The sequence below is a fragment of the Anomaloglossus baeobatrachus genome, unplaced genomic scaffold (genome assembly GCF_048569485.1).
Source record: "Anomaloglossus baeobatrachus isolate aAnoBae1 unplaced genomic scaffold, aAnoBae1.hap1 Scaffold_3888, whole genome shotgun sequence".
Lineage (NCBI taxonomy): Eukaryota > Metazoa > Chordata > Amphibia > Anura > Aromobatidae > Anomaloglossus > Anomaloglossus baeobatrachus.
Genome location: NW_027443228.1, coordinates 22,275 through 44,217, shown reverse-complemented (window position 1 = coordinate 44,217; position 21,943 = coordinate 22,275). Strand labels below are relative to the sequence as shown.

At 45.0% G+C, this 21,943-nt stretch overlaps 1 protein-coding gene across 1 annotated transcript; it reads right to left on the bottom strand.

The window, feature by feature from the left end:
- Window positions 1–45: 45 nt before the first annotated feature.
- On the bottom strand, window positions 46–21,598 carry LOC142275913 (Golgi-associated PDZ and coiled-coil motif-containing protein-like). The gene is made up of 3 exons (XM_075332592.1): window positions 21,222–21,598; window positions 876–1,040; window positions 46–84 (listed from the first exon to the last, which is right to left on the bottom strand). The coding sequence occupies exons 1-3, from the start codon at window positions 21,474–21,476 to the stop codon at window positions 46–48; spliced, it is 459 nt and encodes a 152-aa protein (XP_075188707.1). The 5' UTR covers window positions 21,477–21,598.
- Window positions 21,599–21,943: the final 345 nt, after the last annotated feature.

The following is a 21,943-nucleotide window of genomic DNA, read 5'->3' as shown; positions in this document are numbered from 1 at the left end:
CTATGAAAACTACATTCAAATGATGGAAAGAACGATGTGACAGAATCATGCATTACTCACCAATACTTCCATGCTAGGGACAGACTTAGAGCAAGAAGAAAGACATCGGATTAGAAGAGCCATTACTGTTACACAGCAGAGTAATAAGAAAAGGAAATGGCATACGTGCTGCAACATTAAATAAGAGCTAACTCTTAACATCTACAAAAGGCAAGAGCTACAAAATAAGAATATCTAGAGGTTTAAAAGAGAATCTGTCATCAGGCCTTTACACCTCATCTGAAAGCAGCATAATGTAAATACAGAGACCCCAATATGAATGGTGTGTCACTTACTGGGCTGAGAAGTGTAGTATTACTGTTTTATCAGCAGTAGATGATCACTAGAGGACTATTTACTGTAGTGTGCTCCCAGGTAATCCAGCATACTCCTGAGCTCTATAACCCCGCTCTTACCACCGGTTAGCAGCTTTCTGCCTTTATACAATGTACACTGAATGCTGCCAATCAGGGGTGAGGTGGGGTTATAAAGCTCTGTATTCAAATAACCGCTACATCTGCCGCAGAGAAAATATTGATTTTTGAACATCTCAGTAAGTGACATATCGTTGGAATCAGGGTCTCTGTCTCTACATTATGCTGCTCTCAGATGAGGTGGCAAAAACCTGGTGACAGATTCCCTTTAACAATGTCATAGTAAGGAATCACTTATTACCTTACAGGGGTGGTCTAAAAGTTTTAACTGATGGTTGCTCATTGGGACAGGCAATTGTTGTAGGATTTATGGGGCTCAGACCCCTGTCCACCTCCACAATGATCTTGAGCCTGTAGTAGCACAGCTACATGTATATTTGACAATACGGCAATAGGACTTACCAATTTGGCTTTGATGGCCCCAGAGTCCACATTCTGACCAGTCTTGGCATGTAACTGCAGCTGGACTGCATGGAGCTGTAGCAGCTGATCATGAACCTCTTTCTCCAAAACTGCTTTCTCCGCTTGAGTCTCTGTCAGCTCAGATTTCATGTCCACAAGCTGGGCCTTCACAAATAAACAAAAAAAAAACAAAAAAATGAAATGATTATTTTTAACATTTTCAAAAGATTCCACAATGAGTATCTGGTACATTTTTTTTATGCAGGTTTGTGTACAAAGAAAACATTAAAAAAAAAACAAAAAACACACAGCATCTTACAGTTTCAGCACAGTGTATGGGATTTATAGAATGTGGTGTTTGTTTGTTGTTAACGCAGCGGAAACAGACCTGCGGTGCAATTCTGAAATCTGCAACATGCTCATTTCTCTTGCGGTAAATAAGCGTTTTATATATGGACTTTACCCAAAGAATAGATCGAGCTAAAATTCACAGATGAAAACTCCATGAGAAAACACAGTAAAAAAAAAAAAAAAAAATGCATGTACAGCGGAACCTTGGATTAAGAGTAACTTAGTTTGAGAACGTTTTGCAAGACAAGTAAAGCTTTCTAAAAATGTGTAACTTGGTTTAACCCCTTAACAACTGCGCAGTAAAATTACGTCCTAAATGACAATGTTACTGCCCACGGTCCTGCGGCGGCAGCATGCCGCGATCGGCGCACATCTCAGCTGATTTTCACAGCGGAGATGTGGTGCCTGCTAGGCACGAGCAGAATAGTTATCTGCTCGTGCCGATTAACCCCTTATATGGCGCTGTCAATATGTGACAGCGCCATTATAAGCGCGATCGCGGTAAAGTTTTACTTACCGCCCGATCCCGGAAGTCACGTGACGCGATCACGTGACTCCCGATAGTTGTCATGGTAGCACAGGGTCATGTGATGACTCCTGTACTACACCTGACTTGCTTTCACTTTCGCTGTGCCGGGGACACAGCAAAAGAGAAAGAGAGCGTATCTGCTGTTTACAGCCTTGTAGCTGTGATCAGCAGATACTGCAGAGCGATCGGATTGCTGATCGCAATAGCCCCCTAGGGGGACTAGTAAAATTAAAAAAAAAAAGTTAAAAAAAGTTTTAAAAAATTAAAAAAAATTAAAAAAAAAACCTAAAAGTTCAAATCACCCCCATTCGCCCCATTGAAAATTAAAGGGTTAAAAAAATAAAAAATATACACACATTTGGTATCGCCGCGTTCAGAAACGCCCGATCTATCAAAATATAAAATCAATCAATCTGATCAGTATACGGCATAGGGGCAAAAAAATTCCAAACGCCAAAACGATGTTTTTTGTCGCCACAACTTTTGCGCAAAATGCAATAAGAGGCGATCAGAACGTAGCATCTGCGCAAAAATGGTACCGTTAAAAACGTCAGCTCGAGACGCAAAAAATAAGCAGTCATTGACCCATAGATCCTGAAAAATGAGAACGCTACGGGTTACGGAATATGGTGTAAAACGTGCGCCACTTTTATCGGACAAACTTCCGATTTTTTTTAACCCCTTATATAAAAGTAAACCTATACATGTTTGGTGTCTACGAACTCGCACTGACCTGAGGCATCACACCCACACATCAGTTTTACCATATAGTGAACACAGTGAATAAAATATCTCAAAAACCATAGTGCTATCGCACTTTTATTGCAATTTTTCAGCATTTGGAATTTTTTTGCCGTTTTCTAGTACATTATATGGTAAAACTGATGGTTTCATTTAAAAGTACAGCTCGTTCCGCAAAAAATGAGCCCTCACATGACCATATTGACTGAAAAATAAAAAAGTTACATCTCTCAGAAAAAGAATGGCGAAAAAAAAAAACGGAAAGCGAAAAATCGGCCGGTCGTGAAGGTGTTAAGAGCAATAATTTGCAATAGGTGCACGCTTCCGGTTCCGTCCTTTCACCATGCTCTGACCCACTTTGGAGGTAACTTTCTGTACATTTGTACTGTATACTGTACACATTGTACAGGGACAAAAAGAAAGATTGGTATCCGCTCACCTGTAGCCAAAGGAGGGGTCACCGTATCCAGGACTCATGCAAGGGAAAGGGTATACTGGCAATTTAGATTGTTGCTGGATTACCCTCTGTCTACAAAGTCCAAGGGATATTAAAATCCAAAAATTTTATTAAATCAAATTAAAATCCATATAAAAAAAAAAAAAAAAAAAAAAAAAAAAAGGTCCAAACAGGGTATAAACAACTGTCAGAGAGGATGCATTTCGAACCCAATGGCTCTTAGGGTATGTGCGCACGTTGCTTTTTACCTGCTTTTTACCTGCTTTTTTGCTGCTTTTTCTTCTGCGCTGTTTAATGCCAAAATGGATGTGTTCTTCTATTCAAGCAAAGTCTATGGGAATTTGGGTTTCTTGTTCACACTATGTTGTTCAAAATGCTGCCTTATTGTGGCAGAACTTTGGTCAAAAACTCAGCTTTGCAGTGCAAAACCCAAATGGCAAAAACAATTGACATGTTGCTTCTTTGAAAAGCTGAGTTTTTGACCAAAGTTCTGCCACAAAAAGGCAGCATTTTGAACAACATAGTGTGAACAAGAAACCCAAATTCCCATAGACTTTGCTTGAATAGAAGAACACATCCATTTTGGCATTAAACAGCGCAGAAGAAAAAGCAGCAAAAAAGCAGGTAAAAAGCAGGTAAAAAGCAACGTGCGCACATAGCCTTAGTCAGTCTCTACTGAATGAATGGAAATGGACTAATTAAAATAAGCTGCGAACCCAGTGAGGCCAGAAGTGGGAGGAGAGTAAAGAAGCCAGGATAAAGGAAGAAAAGAAAAAAAAAAAAAACACCAAAACAAAAAAAAAAAAAAAAAAATGGAAAAACATTTTTTACAGATGCATTCAATAAATAAAATGCAAGTCACTCTTGCGGTTCATGCCTAGAGGAGATCGTGTATCCATAGCAAAAATCCAAAATGTTTCTCTGCGTAATAATAATTCCTTCAAATTACCTCCTCTCTTTGGTTATCTAACCTTCTCAAGAGCAACCACCTGCAAAGTGTCGATATTACCAGCATGTTTAGAAAAAAAATGCTGTAATGCCCCAGATAGATTCCTGGTAGTAGTAGTGTGATTAGAGTCATAAACATGCTCTGAAATGCATCCTCTCTGACAGTTGTTTATACCCTGTTTGGACCTTTTTTTTATATGGATTTTAATTTGATTTAATAAAATTTTTGGATTTTAATATCCCTTGGACTTTGTTGCTGGATTACCCTCTGTGTACACATTGTACAGTATATACTATATAGCATGTCTATTAATTTGTAGATACAATATTGTACTTTCTTATTGATATCCAGTGCAGCACATTGCTTATACTGTACCTCTCGCACACCAACAATTCTATTGTGAGCTAAAGTGCAGTTTAATTTGTTTTATACTGTACAGTATTTTGTATTAGTGCCCTGTCATATTATATGAATACAGTACATTATATTATTGTAATAAGTTTGTATAAATACAGTAAATATTTTTTGGTTATGGAATGAATTGTCTGCATTTCAATTATTTCCTATAAAAAAATTTGCTTTGATACAAGAGTACCTTGGTTTACGAGCACAGTCCGAGAACCAATTATGCTCGTAATCAAAGGTTCCACTGTACTCTGCACGTGACAAGCTAAGTAACATGAATGTTTCCAAAACAGGACATACTAAAGACAGGCAATAACTGCAGGAAAAAAAACAGAAAACACAGCTGAAAAAAAAAAAAAAAGAAAAAAGTTTAGTAACTATTAATGCACAACATCTCCCCCATCAAAAATGCACCAATACACATTATGGGAACTGAGCCTAGCACTCATACTCGGCACCATTGGAGGACTCTGCTAAACTGGAAGGACATGCCAATATTTCTCTAATATGTATCCAAATGAAGAGATACTGGAAGGAAACAGCATGTCTTATTTATAGAAAATCTAGTGAGTGCTCCGGACAAGCGGACTAGAAAACGTTTCACTTATGCGGAGATTTTGGCACCACATATGATTTTGGTGTTTAAAGGGAACCTGTCATCAGAAATTTAGCTATAAAGCTAAAAGTTCCCCCCTCTGCAGCTCCTGGGCTGCATTCTAGGAAGCTTCCTATAGTTTTTGTGGCACCTTTTATCCCAAAATAAACACTTTGTAAACTGGTACCTTTTCTTATGCAAATTTCTTAAATTTTCCATGGGGGCGGGCTGCCTGTGGTCCGTTGCTGTTCCTCCTGCAGATTTACGCCGCCCCCGAACGCTGATTTTGAAAGCTGAGGACACCGCCCCTGGGTGCCCGTGGTCCCGCGCATGCGCTGTTCCACTGTAGCGGTGCCGTGCACTGTGTGCACGTGTGACCGCTGTGACGCTTTGCGCGGGCACGAGGTTATGGGCGGCGCTGTTAGTGTCATCAGTAAGTGCCGCCCATAACCTCGTGACCGCAATTTCCCCTATTACTCCAGCGTTATGCGCAAGCGCTCGCTGGCCTGCTGCCCGGACGTCCCCTCCTTCCCATCCTGCTCAGCAGCAGGAAATAGATGGGAGGAGCGGACGGAGCAGGAGAGCTTAGGTTACGGGGAGACGCGGCACCATAACCTCGTGCCCGCGCAAAGCGTCACAGCGGTCACACGTGCACGGCACCACTACAGTGGAACAGCGCATGCGCGGGACCACGGGCACCCAGGGGCGGCGTCCTGAGCTTTCAAAATCAGCGTTCGGGGGCGGCGTAAATCTGCTGGAGGACAGCAATGGACCACAGGCAGCCCGCCCCCATGGAAAATTTAAGAAATTTGCATAAGAAAAGGTACCAGTTTACAAAGTGTTTATTTTGGGATAAAAGGTGCCACAAGAACTATAGGAAGCTTCCTAGAATGCAGCCCAGGAGCTGCAGAGGGGGGAACTTTTAGCTTTATAGCTAAATTTCTGATGACAGGTTCCCTTTAACTGTAAAAACATTACGATCCATGTCAGATGAAAGCCGTATCAATCCATAAAGTGGAGAGATGATGTACATTAAGCTCTTTTATGAGAATTTTGGGACAGACGCAGCTTCAAAATTCTCCACTGTCTGATCATAGCCTACATATTAATGGAAAAAATATGCTAATTGTGCACATGAGGTCTTCTTTTCTGTGTCGAAAAAAAAATAAAATAAATGGTCAATTCTTAACTCATTTTAGCTGCAGAAAACAGGTTATTTTTGTCCATTTGCTATGGGGAAAAAATAAAAATTGTGTGTGTGGTGGGGGTGGGGGGGTCTGTTTTTATTGAAGAGGATTACCAATAAATATTAGTATACACCCCTTCATCTCGATTAATAGAAAGATGATATAACTGAAAAAGTGGAAAATGAGGCAAACGCATAATTGACTGGTGTGTGTATAGAGAAGATAAATAGAGAAGCCAGACATTTAAAGGAATGCCATCATCTAAAGTCCCCTTATTTATTACACATCTGTCCTTTCTGATTTGGTGAATGGTTTTACAAGGACTGGTGATGAGCGAGCTCTACCAGGCTCCGGTGCTCGGTTGTTGTACCGGAATAGTCAGACACTCGGATGGGAATGACTCGTGTACTGAGTATAATGGTAGAGTTCCTGGAATAATGCTCGAGTTGAGCCTGTCCAGGCGTCCGATTGCTTGTTACGAGTACCTGAACATGGTACTGCCCGCTCATCACTACCAGCAACCTTTTCCTAGATTCATGCTGCCTGAGCCTCGAGCAGCATGAATCAGTCCAGATGCCCGATTGCAGCCAGGTATGTTTTACTCAAATACTGCGGCCTTTCAAAGAAAACTTCATTTAAAGAGCTGGCCAGGGACCAGAAGGAGACATCTTATTAGTTCAATGTGGTCCTTGGCCAACTTCTCCTCTCCCTGTCCTGCTAAAGTGGATTGCAAAATCTCAGCCATGTACTAGAGACAACTGTCAATCAAGTAGAACAATGAGAAGCCGTCCCATCCATGGGAGAGACTTGTCAATCAACTGAAGCAGGGTGGAGAGAAGTCAGCCCACGGGTCACGACGGACTAGTCAGGTCTCCAATGGTCGCTGGATGGCTTTTCAAACTGTTTTCTCTGATACAGTGGAGTATTACAGAAATGAACACACCAGGCTGCAATCACACAGCCATTGCCTGATTCATGCTGCCCATACTTAATTTAGCGCCAACCTCGTGACAGGTTCCCTTTAAAACTAAAATCTTCAGTAACGTTACTGGGTTCTAGCAAAAAGTGAAAAAAAATAAAAAAATTGTCAATATAAATCTTCATAATACATGTGGATTACAGTTTCTAAATTGGAAAAGCAACAACTAGAAGAATGCGAGCACGTGCTGTATCTTCTTTGTAAAACCACTTAGTTTCTCAAGGAACTGGATCTGAGAACGATTATCTCCTAGGTGTGTTCAAACAGCCATGTAAAACATTAACCTTCAAGAAAAACCTGCCCAGCAGAGCTCGGCTGCCTGAAAGGGAAACGACTGACCACAAGAACATCACATTTCAGAGGAGACAACATATCCATGAATAACTCGGAACGTTCACTGTGAAGTGGAGGCCCAGCTCACTGCTGTCTGCAACACAGTGCACAAGAAAAACAACCGCAACACTACTGCTGCTGATATTGTGTCACATATCAAATGGCGTCCTTCTGTACCTCTGAAATACAGCATCAAAAGGATCCCCCTATACCTCATTGACGTCCATAGACATATTGTGGATATTTAGGATTAGAGCCACTTCTTAAGCTGGGTTCACACATAGCGACAACGACGTCGCTGTTACGTCACCATTTTCTGTGACGCAACAGCGACCTAGTAAGTCGCTGTTATGATCGCTCCTTAGCTGTCAAACACAGCGACGCAGCAGCGATCATAACGACACGCGTCGCTGTGGAAGCCATGCTGCACTTGGTAACTAAGGTAAATATCAGGTAACCATTACCCGATATTTACCTTGGTTACCAGCGCACACGCTTAGCGCTGGCTCCCTGCTCTCCTAGCCAGGGTACACATCGGGTTAATTACCCGATGTGTACTCCAGCTACGTGAGCAGGGAGCCGACACTGGCAGCGTGAGAGCACACCGCTGGCTCCCTGCACACGTTGCCGGAGCCAGAGTACACATCAGATAATTAACCCGATGTGTACCCTGGCTAGGAAAGCAGGGAGCCAGCGCTAAGCGGTGTGCTCTCACGCTGCCAGTGCCGGCTCCCTGCTCACGTAGCTGGAGTACACATCGGGTAATTAACCCGATGTGTACTCTGGCTAGGAGTGCATGGAGCAGGCAGCTGGCACTGGCAGCGTGAGAGTGGCGGTGCTAGTAACTAATGTAAATATCGGGTAACCAAGGAAAGGGCTTCCCTTGGTTACCCGATGTTTACCTTGATTACAGCTTACTGCAGGCTGCCAGACGCCGGCTCCTGCTCCCTGCTCGCTTCATTTCGTCACTCTCTCGCTGTCACATACAGCGATGTGTGTGTCACAGCGGGAGAGCAACGACCAAAAAATAAAGCTGGACATTCAGCAACGACCGGCGACCTCACAGCAGGGGCCAGCTCGTTGCTGGATGTCACACACAGCGACAGCGATGGGACGTCGCTGCCACGTCACAGAAAATGGTGACGTAGCAGCGACGTCGTTGTCGCTGTGTGTGACACCACCTTTACTTTCAGTTGGGAGGGAAAAGTTCTTGCAGCAAAAGACAAAAACAAACATTGTGAAGAACAATGAAGACAATCACTGCAGGACAGACTTCAATAACTTCCTGACTTCTAACTAGTAGCGTCTGCCCCCCAGTATCCATGCTAGAGACGCTTCTAAGGTCAGATACACCTACCTGGGTTTCACTATAAACAGACCAACCGCACGTCTCCTGACCCATACTCTCTCCAGCCCCAATAACGCAAATCAAAAAGGTCCGTGGAGCCTCTGTTAGGAGTGTCGACACGGAAAAATAGCCAGATATCCCTCCGGGAAGGACCTGGCTCTTTTCAGGAGACCACCATAACCACCATATTAAGTGGCTCTTTTAGTCAATATACAACTCTTTGACGAGTTTAAAGATATTACCAGGGAAATACCAAGGCCAGGTAACCATTCACAGACAGCTGTTTCGGGGTATTACCCCTCATCAGTGCAGAGTAGGATTCTGGCTGAGTGGGAGCAATGTCTAGTAGACCAGCAAGACAAAACAATCACTGATCTCAGGGAGACCATCCAGAGAAATAATGGCTGGGGGTCTGACCTGACCAGCTAGTGGTCAGGAGAGTTATTGATGGGTCAACCTAGCAGTGATCGTCATATTGATCGCTCTACACAACGTTCTGTGCTCAAAAACTTTGAGTGGTTTTGTGAATCCGGCCTTAGTGAGATAGGAATACCAGTAATGTGTATCTGCGCTTTCAGGAAACTTCTGCCATGCCATAGACCTATCCAAAGTTTTGACTGGTAGGGGTTTCAGTGCTTAGACCCCCACAGATACCCAAGTGCTTCTGATCCTTCATGTCAGCCACTCCTGCTAAAGATGGGCTCAAGAGAATCTAAAAGGCCAAATCAGCAAGCCGTTACGACAGCCTTCTAGCATAAACATGCTTGAAATATGACAATCTTCTGTGCAATTCATGGTCGGGCAGATCTTTGGCGTTTTTATGCTAGTCCCGGCCAGGTAAAGAAACTTTTTGAAGAGTGTGTATTCGAGCGCTCCCTGATGTAAGGCTGTACGCTGGGTTTTCTCCTCCCGATCTGTGATTCCCCAGCCTCTCCGCCTGCCTCCGGTCTGTGATTGAAATCTCAGCAGTATATAAGAATAAGGCTGCACATCAAACTTAGATAATGGTATAATGCCTCAAGCATATGGAAAAATATTGGAATATACAATGAAAAATGCTACTTGCTAATTTGAACATGTGAATAATGAATTGCATACCTGCTATGAATATTAGGAAAAAGGAGATATTTAGCAATCGCATTGATCAATGTAACTGAGCCCCAAGGCCTCGTCAAGGCATATCTCTATATTGGGGTCCCTAGCTCTGTGACCCTAACTGTGTGTCATCTCATTGCAATTAAAAACTGCTATGGGTGGAGAGGGGTAACTAAGGACTTTCTTATATAAGGAAGTCCTTAGTTACCCCTCTCCACCCATAGCAGTTTTTAATTGCAATGAGATGACACACAGTTAGGGTCACAGAGCTAGGGACCCCAATATAGAGATATGCCTTGACGAGGCCTTGGGGCTCAGTTACATTGATCAATGCGATTGCTAAATATCTCCTTTTTCCTAATATTCATAGCAGGTATGCAATTCATTATTCACATGTTCAAATTAGCAAGTAGCATTTTTCATTGTATATTCCAATATTTTTCCATATGCTTGAGGCATTATACCATTATCTAAGTTTGATGTGCAGCCTTATTCTTATATATAGTATGTATTTTTGGCTTGCACTCATATATATATATATTAGTGCTCACTTCAGTTATCCTATTCAGTTATATGTAGTTTTTTTTCTGAATGTGAACACAGCTCCGCCCCTTTCGGCCATGTTTTTTCCATCTCCTATATAAGAAAGTCCTTAGTTACCCCTCTCCACCCATAGCAGTTTTTAATTGCAATGAGATGACACACAGTTAGGGTCACAGAGCTAGGGACCCCAATATAGAGATATGCCTTGACGAGGCCTTGGGGCTCAGTTACATTGATCAATCCGATTGCTAAATATCTCCTTTTTCCTAATATTCATAGCAGGTATGCAATTCATTATTCACATGTTCAAATTAGCAAGTAGCATTTTTCATTGTATATTCCAATATTTTTCCATATGCTTGAGGCATTATACCATTATCTAAGTTTGATGTGCAGCCTTATTCTTATATATAGTATGTATTTTTGGCTTGCACTCATATATATATATATTAGTGCTCACTTCAGTTATCCTATTCAGTTATATGAAATCTCAGCAGTGACTTGCCAAACAGTATTCGGTAATTTAAAGGGAATCTGCCACCTAATCTGACAGCAGCATAACGTAGAAACAAAGACCCCGATTCCAGTTATGTGTCACTTACCGGGCTGCTTAGTGTGATTGTGATAAATTTACTGATTAATTAGCAGTAGATTATCATTAGAGGACTACTTGGCGTGCTGTAGATAGTCCAGGATATTCATGAGCTCTGTATAACTGCTAGATCTACAGCAGAGAAGACCGTGATTATCAAAATGTAAGAGACACATCGCTGGAATCAGGGTCTCGGTCTCTACATTATGCAGCTCTCAGATGAGGTAACAAAAACCTGGTGACAGATTCCCTTTAAAGGAGATGGCCACTACTAGACGACACCAGCTTAATCATTTCAGGAGCCACATTAAAATAAAAAAACATGTATACTGCCCTCCTGCAACGGCGCTGTCCCGGCTATGGTCGGCACTGCTCCTCCTGGAGAATGATTGGCTGTGTAACGTGCCGACTGCAGGGAATGAGCAGCCAGCAACGCTCATTCATATTCTGTCACAGCAGACATCTTATCTGACAAAATAGTAAAGACTGCAAATAATGAGCAGACACAGCAAGTCCTTCTCTGGGAAGAGCACTGCCGACATTGCTAACACAGCATTACTACAGGAGAGGGGTATACATGTTTTTACTTCAATGCGGCTCCTGAAGTTATTAAGCTGGAGTCGTCTGGTAGTGGAAATCTTCTTAAAGAAATGTCTAAATGGGAAAAGTTGAAAGGAAGTCTAAATGGGAAAGCAAGATGTGATTTAGGCTAGTTTCACACTTGCGTTGAACGGTATCCATTGCATTGTGTGACGGATGCAACGGATGTGTTGCATATAGTGGCACAACGGATCATACAAAACAACGGAATCAGTTTTTTTTTTTATAGATTCACCGGCGGCAGACTATTGTGAACGATCAGCTGATCGCTCCCAGCGCGCCGCCGAGAATGTGTGCAGTGGGTGGAGCCGAGCGGGGCCATGGCGCTGAGGACAGGTGAGATAGAGATAGAGATAGATATATATATATATAGATATATAGATATATATATAGATATATATATATAGATATATATATAGATATATATATATATACACACACACACACACACACACACACACAAATGCGGAGTGGAGTGCGGGAGGGGGCGGAGCCGAGCGGGGAAGTGTCGGGCTCCCTGCACACGTGGCCAGGGTAAATATCGGGTAAAGCACTTTGCTTGGTTACCCGATATTTACCTTGGTTACGGGTGCAGGGAGCCAGAAAGAGCATGCGCAGTGAAATCCTAAGGATTCCGCTGCTCAAAAAAACCTTACACGCTGCATTCCTCCCGCTGGGCGGAAGCAACTCAGTGTCGGCCAGCGGAAGCAACGCAGGTACTTTTGGCACAAACCGTCATCCATAGAAGTCTATGGGAAACACACAAGTCTATGTTTTCCAAAAGGGTGGATTGTGACGGAAGGAAAACAATGCAAGTGTGAAAGTACCCTTAACCATTCCATCTTGACAAGTGTCCTATCTTCATAAAACTCCATTGTATCAGTCTATAGCTAGGTCGATCTACATGAAAGAGCAAGTTGATGAACTTCATGGTATAAATGGCAAGATGGTACAATTCTATGGTCTAAATTCAAAGTTTTTTCCCCTTATATACAGTACAATCCATTACTACAGTGACCTCCTTTATGTACAGTTACTTCCATTATTACAATGTCTTTATCTAGAGTGCCATCCATTACACAGTACCCTCCTTTATGCACAGTGCCATTCATTACCAGTGTCCTCCTTTATGTACAGTGCTGTACATTATCACACTGTCCTCCCTTATTTACAGTGCTGTCCATTACTACAGTGTCTTCCTTATGTACAGTGCTGCCCCTTGCGATATAGGGTCATTCTTTATTTACATGGCTGATGCCTCTGTGTAGTTTGTAGTAGTCTAGGGTGTGGTTTAAAATAAAAAAGTCTGGCATGCATAGTGCGCAGATAGTACTCCACTCTTTCATTGGCTCCCATATGCACACCTGTGTTCATCATATGACCCCAGTACATGAACCAGCAAGTAAACTCTCATATGACCCCCCCCAAATTGCAATGAATTGTTAGGCAACTAGGAAGGGGTTTGGTGGGGGAGTACACTTGTGCTATGTGCGCACGTTGCCTTTTTTTGTGACCACAAAGATACAGCGTTTTAGGAGGCTAAAAAAAAAGGCATAAAAACCGCATGTGGTTTTGTGCTTTTTTGCCGCATTTTTGTTGCTGCGTTTTTTCCAATGCATTGCACGAGTGAAAAACACTGGCAGAAATGCAGAAATAATTGACACGTTGCATCTTTGTGGACACCACAAAAAAAACGCACCTAAAACAAAACTGCACTGTGCAGACAGCAAAAATGAAAACTCATAGACTTTGCTGGGAAAGCAAAGTCATGCAGTTTTAAGACCAAAAACGCACCCAAAAAACACGCAAAAATGCCGCGAAAAACGCAGTGTGCGCACATAGCCTAAAGAACGCTTTACACACTGCGATATCGGTACCGATATCGCCAGCGTGTGTACCCGCCCCCATCGGTTGTGCGACACGGGCAAATCGCTGCCCGTGTCGCACAACATCGCCCGGACCCGTCACACGGACTTACCTTCCCTGCGACGTCGCTGTGACCGGCGAACCACCTCCTTTTTAAGGGGGCGGTTCTTTCAGCGTCACAGCGACGTCACTGAGTGGCCGCCCAATAGAAGCAGAGGGGCGGAGATGAGCAGGACGTAACATCCCGCCCACCTCCTTCGTTCCGCCTTGTGGCCGGGAGGCAGGTAAGGTGAGGTTCCTTGTTCCTGCGGTGTCACACGGAGCGATGTGTGCTGACGCAGGAACGAGGAACAACTTCGTTACTGCTGCAGTAACGATATTTGAGAATGGACCCCCATGTCACCGATGAGCGATTTTTCACGTTTTAGCGACGATGAATAAATCGCTCATAGGTGTCATACGCAACGGCATCGCTAAAGCGACCGGATGTGCGTCACAAATTCCTTGACCCCAACGAGATCACTTGAGCGATGTCGTAGCATGTAAAGCCCGCTTTAGTCTGGTCATCCTTAATCTGCCCCTACACTCTCAACTAAAATTGAATCCAGATGTGCTTCCCAGAGATGGCAGTTTGGCATAATATTTATTTGGTATTTAGAATAAAAAAAAAAAAAAGTTTCTGTAAAAGAAATAACTTTTTTTGCCGACAGCTCCAAAGCAAGACGTATCAAACAGCAATAAATTACATTATAGACACATGAAAAGAAATAATGAAATGTGCCAGAAACACAGAGTAATGAGTTATGAGAAACTGGGCCCACACTTCTGAAAGACTCCAATCTCAACGTCATTTTTGTATATAACTGATGTGAAACAGGACATTTCTGGAGAAGCAAGTAATTATAGCTAGAGATAAAGCATTCTGCTCAGTAACCCCAAAGCCGCGTTGTAAGGATTGTGAATGTGGTCACAGTACTACACGCGGCGATAAGCCGGCCGAGACAAGTCGCAGAAAGGCCACATTGGTGACTGTCCCAACATAGAGGGCAGCTGGGCCTTACAGAGACAGAAGAGCGTTTGGACAAAAGTAACAAAAAGAGGCGTTTTGGCTCAAAATACTATTTTTTTTTTTACTGTGTCAACATTGAAATATACAAGCAGAAAAAATAATTACAAAAAAAATATATTTTTGGAAGAAAAAGTGACATAAAAATATCTATATGAGATGATGAAAAAGCTGGTGCACCCAGTCAATGGTGGTGCAGGTAAATGATAGAGGGTCCCAGAGAGGTAGGTCAATTATTCCCCGGAGTTAATCATTTGAAATAATGCTAATCAAAGTACACAATAATTAAATGAATGGAAGGCCTGCCAACTCACCCATGTGGGCAATGACCCCCAACAGGACACGGCCAAGAACCCCACTGTACACTACCAACAAGCACGCGATCAGTGGTGACGTCACTCAGATGATTTGCGGTCAAGGCTGGATGTTCCCACGGTCCTCCACCTGTGACCACAAATAGCCTGAGTGATGTCACCGCTGATTGTGCGGCTCACTCAGTCTCTGCCTGAACCTCACAGTGGGCGGTCATTGTTCTACGGCCACTCAATGTAAGTTCAGATAAAACAGAGCTGGAATCGTTGTGGGACCTCATGTGGATTACGCCAGACCTGCAGGGGTGTTTTGGGAATTATTAAGTGGAGAAAGAGGGTGCTTTATTGTCTTTTATTTCAAATAAAGGATTTTTTGGGTGTTTGTGTTTATTTCTTTTCACTTACAGATTAGTAATGGGGGGCTCCTCTTATTTTGATACTCTGTCAAAATAAGCGCATTGCTGGGGGATGTAGCCTGTATCTGTGCTAGGTATCATAAGATGGAGGGACCCTACAGCTATTTTTTTAAATTTATTTTTACTGTACAATATACTCACCCACCAGCATCTGTGTTTGGAAGCGTCAGACACGCTGTCGCTCAGCATGAGGGTGCGTCTGACTGCAGCTAATTACAGACACCAGAAGGCGGGGAAAGCAGTGAATATTCAATGAAGGTAATGAGCGGCCCCGGAAGTAGATGGAGAGGACAGGAGTTACAGCCGCGCTGGAACCTCTGTAAGTAACATGCCTGCTCCAATCCCCCTATCCTTTCCACCAATATTTTTAAGTGCCAGATTCTGGTCCCCATAGACTTATATAGGGACTGGCATCCAGCCAAATACCCTAAATCAGCGGGTCTAACTGGGTTAATAAAAAACCCAGTTCTGGCTCGGAATTTACGAAGGGTATCTGTGAGTTTGTCCATCACTAAAAACCAAGGCAAAACTACTGAAAAGAATTGACATGTTCATTCTTTTAACACGTAACACAGCAAAAAAAAAACCAAGGAGGGTGACAAAACAGTCAGGAAAAAGCCACAGGTGTTGTGTGCTCTGTGCATGAGATTTCTGGAATCTCAGACATTGCTGGGACTGTGAAGGCAGCGTTTTTTTGATGGACGTCAAAAAACACAAACAGCATGTGACTGGATCCTGTTGATTCAGTGTTGAACGCATGCAACGCAAGTGTTATTTTACAGGATCCTTTCACTTGCAGTTTATGGGTGGAGATTGGAGTCATGTGATCGGGAGGAGAGAGCGCGAGCGAGAGCGGTCAAATGCGTTGTTTTTTTTTACGTCCTTCAAAAAAATGCTGATGTGAAAGCAGCCTTATTAGCGAGGATTTGCATAAAACCAAGGCAAAAACCATGCTAAAAAAATGCACCAAAAACATCCTGCCTGAACCCAGCCTTAAAGACATGGGGGCTAAATAATATTAGTTGGATCGTTTGGGGTATTGTGTTCCAGAACACTGGCATAGCACGTGAGAAGTCATGGAAATGGAAGTGCAAGGTTTGGAATAAGGAGGATTGGAGTCTGAGATCAGTTACAGAACGGAGGGCACAGGTAGGATGATAGACAGATGAGGGAGGAGATGTAGGGTTTATGGGTGAGACATAAGTTTGGATTGTATCCTGCAATAGATGGGAAACCAGTGCAATGATTGGCTCAAAGTAGAGACATCGGTGAAGCGGTTGGACAAAAATATGACCTTGGCTGCCGCACTCAGGACAGATTGGTAAGGAGACAGTTTGGTTAGAGGGAGACTGATCAGTAAAGAGTTGCAGTAGTCCAGACAAGAATGAATAAGAACAGTAAGGCCCTGTGCGCACTAGGCGTTTTTACCCGCGGTTTTGCTGCGGAAATTTCTTGAGAAATGTTTGTAATCTTCCTGCAGACACTTCCCAGCAAAACCTATGGGAAAAAAGAAAATAGCTGTGCGCACACTGCGTTTTTTTCTCAAGAAAATTCTTTCTGAAGAATTTCTTGAGAAAATGTGCATGTCACTTCTTTTCCGCAGGTACCTGCGGTATACCCCCGGAATTTCACTCCATTCACTGTAATGTAATCGCGAAATACCGGGGGTATATCGCGGGTAGCAAATGATGTGCGGTATACCCCCGGTATAGCCACGATTTACCTGCGGTAATGCTCATCGCTGCCTGCAGTTTTGCAGGAAGTGATGTCATTATGACAGAAGAGGAAGCGGAGCAGAGTAAACACACACATCACACTCCCTGGACGCCGCACAGAAGCACTTCCGTGTGACCTCCAGGTGCCCGTGCTGTCTGTGTCCCGCTCCAGCCCCGCGGATGCCTGCCCTGCAGCGTGTCAGTGTCTGCCCGCAGTATCAGCAGCTTGTTATGCTGCAGCGCAGGCAGACACTGACACACAGCAGTGAGTGCAGCTGCGGGAATGGTGAGCGCTGCTGTCAGGAGGTTAGAGGAGATCATTACCTGCTGTGACGATCTCTTGCCTCCTGACGTCACCGCTGTCACTGCCATCTATGCCCGTCTCGCGGGCGGCCCGAGACTGTCACTAGCGGTGACATCACGGGCTCTCGCGATACTGCTGAGAACGCGGCGGGCATAGAAGGCAGTGACAGCGCTGACACATCAGCAATACAGGAGATCATCACAGCAGGTAATGATCTCATCTAACCTCCTAACAGCAGCGCTCGTCATCCCCTGCAGTAACCTGGGCTGAGCTATTGATGTTAGCTCAGGTCACTGCATTACTCTCCCAGCCAATGGGGAACATTCTGTTCTTCATTGACTGGGACAGTGACTATGGTATAGATCGCCGTGGGACCCCCTTATTGGATTACGCCGGACCTGGAATTGATTGTTCTTTTCAATAAATTGGTGAAAGAGGGAATGTTTTGGGGAGTATTTTTTCAAATAAAACTTTTTTGTCTATTTTTTATTTCTTACTGACTGGGTTGGTGATGTCAGGTATCTGATAGACGCGTGACATCACTAACCCCAGGGCTTGATGGCAGGTGACATTACACATCTGGCACCAACCCCATATATTACCTCGTTTGCCACCGCACCAGGGCAACAAGATGAGCTGGGGCGAAGCACCAGGATTGGCACGTCTAATGGATGCGCCACTTCTGGGACGGCTGTAGGCTGTTATTTTTCGGCTGAGGAGTGTCCAATAACAGTGGACCTCCCTAGTCTGAGAATACCAGACCACAGCTGTCTGCTTTACCTTGGCTGGTGATCCAATTTGGGGGGGGACCCCACGTTTTTTGTTTTCAAATATTTTTTATTTAATGTAAAATAACAGCGTGGGGTGCCCTCTGTTTTGGATTACCAGCCAAGGTGAAGCTGCCAGCTGTGGTTTGCAGGCTGCAGCCGTCTGCTTTACCCTAGCTGGCTACAAAAGATGGGGGGGCCTCACGTCGTTTTTTTTTTGTTAATTATTTATTTATTTTTTGGCTAAATACAAGGGTAGGCACCCTTTAGTGCCACATGAAAGTCACTAAAAGGGTGCCAGCTTAGAATATGCTGAGGTAGGAGGATGACCACATTAGTTTTGTCCTGTTTCCAGCCTATTACGAGGGAAGGGAGGGGAATTAGCAGAATTCCCCATGAATGGTAGACAGGAGCAGTGATCAGTTTCTCATCGTTGAGTGGTCTGCCTGCTAGAGGCATCACCTATCTTCACTATGAAGGTGTCACACTACTAGCTAAGGATATCACTTTTCTGAGCCGGACAAAACATGTACTTATGTCTTATCAATTACCTGATCAAAGACCATCATGTGCAGTGTGCTCTGATCCAGATCATGTGCCAGTACTGGGAATGAGCCTCTAGAAAACCATAGGATCCATCACAGCAGATCTACAGTACCACTAAAGGGTGAGCAGAGTAGAGCCACAGCAGATCTACAGTACCGCTAGAGTATGGGCAGAGTAGAGCTATTGCAGATCTACAGTACCACTAAAGGGTGAGCAGAGTAGAGCCACAGCAGATCTACAGTACCGCTAGAGGATGGGAAGAGTAGAGCTATTGCAGATCTACAGTACCACTAGAGGGTGGGCAGAGTAGAGCCATAGCGGATCTACAGCACCACTGGAGGGTCGGCAGAGTAGAGCAACAGCGGATCTACAGCACCACTAGAGGGTGGGCAAAGTAGAGCCACAGCAGATCTATAGTATCGCTAGAGGGTGGGCAGAGTAGAGCCACAGCAGAGCTACAGTACCACTAGAGGGTGTGCAGAGTAGAGCCATAGCAGATCTACAGTATCGCTAGGGGGTGGGCAGAGTAGAGCCACAGCAGATCTACAGCACCGCTAGAGGATGGGCAGAGTAGAGCCATAGCAGATCTACAGTATCGCTAGGGGGTGGGCAGACTAGAGCCATAGCAGATCTACAGCACCACTAAAGGGTGAGCAGAGTAGAGCCACATCAGATCTATAGTACCGCTAGAGGGTGGGCAAAGTAGACCCACAGTGGATCTACAGTACCGCTAGAGGATGGGCAGAGTAGAGCCACAGCAGATCTACAGTACCGCTAGAGGATGGGCAAAGTAGAGCCACAGCGGATCTACAGTACCACTAAAGGGTGGGCAGATCTACAGTACCGCTAGAGGATGGGCAGAGTAGAGCCACAGCGGATCTACAGAACCACTAGAGGGTGGGCAGAGTAGAGCCACAGCAGATCTACAGTATCACTAGAGGGTGGGCAGAGTAGAGCCACAGCAGATCTACAGTATCACTAGAGGGTGGGCAGAGTAGAGCCACAGCAGATCTACAGTATCACTAGAGGGTGGGCAGAGTAGAGCCACAGCAGATCTACAGTACCACTAGAGGGTGGGCAGAGTAGAGCCACAGCAGATCTACAGTACCACTAGAGGGTGGGCAGAGTAGAGCCACAGCAGATCTACAGTACCACTAGAGGGTGGGCAGAGTAGAGCCACAGCAGATCTACAGTACCACTAGAGGGTGGGCAGAGTAGAGCCACAGCAGATCTACAGTACCACTAGAGGGTGGGCAGAGTAGAGCCACAGCAGATCTACAGTACCACTAGAAGGTGGGCAGAGTAGAGCCACAGCAGATCTACAGTACCACTAGAGGGTGGGCAGAGTAGAGCCACAACAAATCTACAGCACCACTAGAAGGTGGGCAGAGTAGAGCCACAGCAGATCTACAGTATCGCTAGAGGGTGGGCAGAGTAGAGCCACAGCAGATCTACAGTACCACTAGAGGGTGGGCAGAGTAGAGCCACAGCAGATCTACAGCACCACTAGAGGGTGGGCAGAGTAGAGCCACAGCAGATCTACAGCACCACTAGAGGGTGGGCAGAGTAGAGCCACAACAGATCTACAGCACCAATAGAGGGTGGGCAGAGTAGAGCCACAGCAGATCTACAGCACCACTAGAAGGTGGGCAGAGTAGAGCCATAGCAGATCTACAGTACCACTAGAGGGTGGGCATTAGAGTTGGTGCTAATCAATTTGCAGTACTGACTACAGTGACCTGTGCCTGCTGGAATGGGAGTCCTTATAGTCTCCTCTAGTGGCTTTTTGGTTCAGCCGGCACATCATGTCTGCGTCACACAGCAGACATCATACCAGGTGAATCAAAAGAGTAAATTGTGAAGATGCGGTTCTCTAAACTTCCATCCAGCTGCCACAGATCAGTGACCTGGCCAATGGACCGGGTTCTGTAAAGCGATTTGCACCAACTTTTCTGGGCCTACACGTGGCAGAAAGTTCTGCGCCTCCAAACCACTTATATGTCTGTGCAGCACCTAAATGGTTAAACAGTTTGATGCCATTATCGTGGTTGGAAGTTCTTTATGTAGTGTGTGTATATATATATATGGCAGTGCATTGGGGCATGATGACGCACTTCCAGCTCCTCAGCCTGCACACCCTGCTGTGTATCGGAGACAATGTCCTGTCAATCACCTAGAGGAGAGCTGTGGTAGGCAGGGAATACAGCAGAGGAGTTGGAAGTGCGCCGTCACATTCTCATGCACATCCACTAGTGATGAGCGAGCACTTCCATACGCGGCTGCTCAATACTCCAAACGAGCAGGTCGGCCGACCATTATACACAGGTGCTCAAGTCGTCCGCCCTGCTAGTTTCGAGTATTGGAGGAGCCGCACATGGTAGTGCTCACTCACCACTAATGTACACACACACTAATATATATATGCACAACCTCATTACACAATTTCTCGCTGCTGGAGCATAGACATTGACTTGCTCACCTTTTACAGGGCTGCAGACATATTCAGGGTTTGCAGATGTAGAGGACTGAGGTTCCCTGTAAGCTCTCCATGGATAATGAGTAATGCTCAGTCACTGTATGCAGCGCACATCGGGAAGCAATGTGTTACCCTAGCAACAGGGGCTGCTCAGGGCGGGGCTGCCTGCACTCACCTCCAGCTTGTGGTTGATCTGGCTCACGGTCTGCGCTTTGTGGCACAGCTGAGCGAAGCACGAGCTCAGACTGGTCATCTTCTGCCGGCCCTCATACGTGATGTCGGCCTGGTCCGGGTCTATCTCGCCCAGCAAGAGGTCAACGTCCACGAACGCCTTATCAAACTCCTTCTCCAACACCTCCAGCCACCGAAACATGGACATTCCCGGTACCGGCCCGGAGGACGAGGCGGCCGAACACGGAACCGCCGACATGACGGAGCAGCGGATAGTGCGGACAGCAGAGAGAGCGTCACGGTGACCCGCAGAGCGATTGGATGCTAGCTATGGCCGCAAGCGTACACGAGCTTTCTGATTGGTTCTTCAGGAGTAAGCCGCTAGGATTGGATCACATTCTGCAGCTCGTAGCCTCTGATTGGCTATCACCACACGGGGCGGAGATGTGTAGAGAGCAGGAGGTTGTGTAGCGCTGCCTGGGCGTTATACAGGCAGTCGCTGTGGAGCTCACATACTGTGCTCTCCTTCAGCTTCCGGAATCTGCGCGTGTAGGTAATCTGCAGCTCTAGCCTGCCACAACTTTTAGCTGCAGGCCAGAGCAAGTGATCCCTGAATGATCGTCATTCGTCAGTCGCTCACATGACCAGGCATCCTCCCATACTGTACGGTTGCGTCTAGATCAGAGTTGATTTTTTGTGGTCCTCAAAAAATCAACTCTGATCTAG